General features: G+C 71.1%; 1 protein-coding gene across 1 annotated transcript in view; it reads right to left on the bottom strand.

Moving 5' to 3' along the window:
- LOC112957730 (lysine-specific demethylase 6B-like) overlaps nt 1–1372 on the bottom strand; it is a gene marked incomplete at both ends in the record, with an annotated part of 17864 nt that overhangs the window by 3309 nt on the left and 13183 nt on the right. The window contains 2 exons of the mRNA XM_026051460.1: nt 201–342; nt 1131–1352. Of these exons, the coding sequence (XP_025907245.1) occupies nt 201–342; nt 1131–1352 (364 nt within the window). The remainder of the gene's footprint in view (nt 1–200; nt 343–1130; nt 1353–1372) is intronic.

Raw genomic sequence — 1372 nt, 5'->3', positions numbered from 1 at the left:
GTGGCCCTGTCCCCAGTGTCCCCAGTGCTGATGTGGCCCTGTCCCCAGTGTCCCCAGCCCCAACGTGGCCACCGTCCCTGTCCCCACCGCCACGTGGCCCCGCGCGCAGTGCCACCCAAAGCAACCCGGCGTGTCCCCAACCCCAGTGTCCCCCCAGTGGCAGTGTCCCCCCAACCCCAGTGCCCCCCGTCCCCGCTCACTTGATCATCTTGTAGAGGTCGGGGTCGCTGATCTTGACGGTGCGGGCCACGTTCCACGACACGTGGATCATGGGCACGATGGACTTGACGTTCTTCACCTCGTTCCACTCGTAGCGCTCCAGCGCCAGCTGGTACTGGTAGGCTGGGGACGCGGGGCGCGGCGTGAGCGCCCGGCGCGGCCCCTGCCCGCCCGCGTGGCCCCCCGGGGTCCCCTGCAGCCCCCCGGGGAGGACACCCATCGCAATCAGCAGCGGGGGCCCCTGTCCCTGCTCGGTGCCCCCAGAGTGTCCCTGTGGTGCCCCCCATGTCCCCCATGTCCCTGCTGGGTAGGGGTGAGGGTCCCAGAGTGTCCCCTTGGTGCCCCCCATGTCCCCCATGTCCCTGCTGGGTAGGGGTGGTGCCCCCCATCCCCATGTCCCCCATGTCCCTGCTGGGTAGGGGTGAGGGTCCCAGAGTGTCCCCCTGGTGCCCCCTGCACTGTCCCCTCAGGTGTCCCTGTGGTGCCCTCTGTGATGTCCCCCCAATGTCCCCCCAGTGTCTCCCTCTGTGCTCCCAGTGGTGTCCCCCTAGCATCCCAGTGGTGTCCCCTCCGTGTCCCCGCGGTCCCCCCAGTATCCCTCCGGAGGCCCCTGGTGCCCTTGGGGAGCCTCCCTGGTGTCCCTATGGTGTCCCCCTCGGTGTCCTTGTGGTGTCCCCCTCGGTGTCCCCATGGTCCCTCTCCGCTGTCCCTGTGCTGTCCCTCCCCGCTGTCCCCGTGCTGTCCCCCTCAGTGTCCCCATGGTCCCTCTCCGCTGTCCCTGTGCTGTCCCTCCCCGCTGTCCCCGTGCTGTCCCCCTCAGTGTCCCCATGGTCCCTCTCCGCCGTCCCCGGTGCCCCCTTGGTGCCCGCAGCAGCGTCCCGCCGGCGCCGCCGTGCCCCCCGGCGCGGTACCGGTGAGCGGCCCCACGTTCCAGGCGATGTTGTTGCACCAGCCCGTGGCCTGCACCCAGTGCACGGTGCCGGCGTTGATCCACACCAGGTCTCCGGGCCGCTGGATGAAGCGGTACACCGGGATGTTCGCCGTGTACAGGTCCTCCAGCACCGGCCACCACGAGCCCGTCAGGTAGTCCACGCCGTGCCTGGGGGCGGGGCCAGCTCTGCCGGGCCCGCCCCCTGCCCGCCGCCCCGCCCCC

The sequence above is a fragment of the Nothoprocta perdicaria genome, unplaced genomic scaffold (assembly GCF_003342845.1).
Source record: "Nothoprocta perdicaria isolate Ctin4 unplaced genomic scaffold, notPer1 scaffold_752, whole genome shotgun sequence".
NCBI classification, from domain to species: Eukaryota; Metazoa; Chordata; class Aves; order Tinamiformes; family Tinamidae; genus Nothoprocta; species Nothoprocta perdicaria.
Note: the sequence above shows the minus strand (reverse complement) of the source record. Positions and strands in the feature narration are given on the sequence as shown.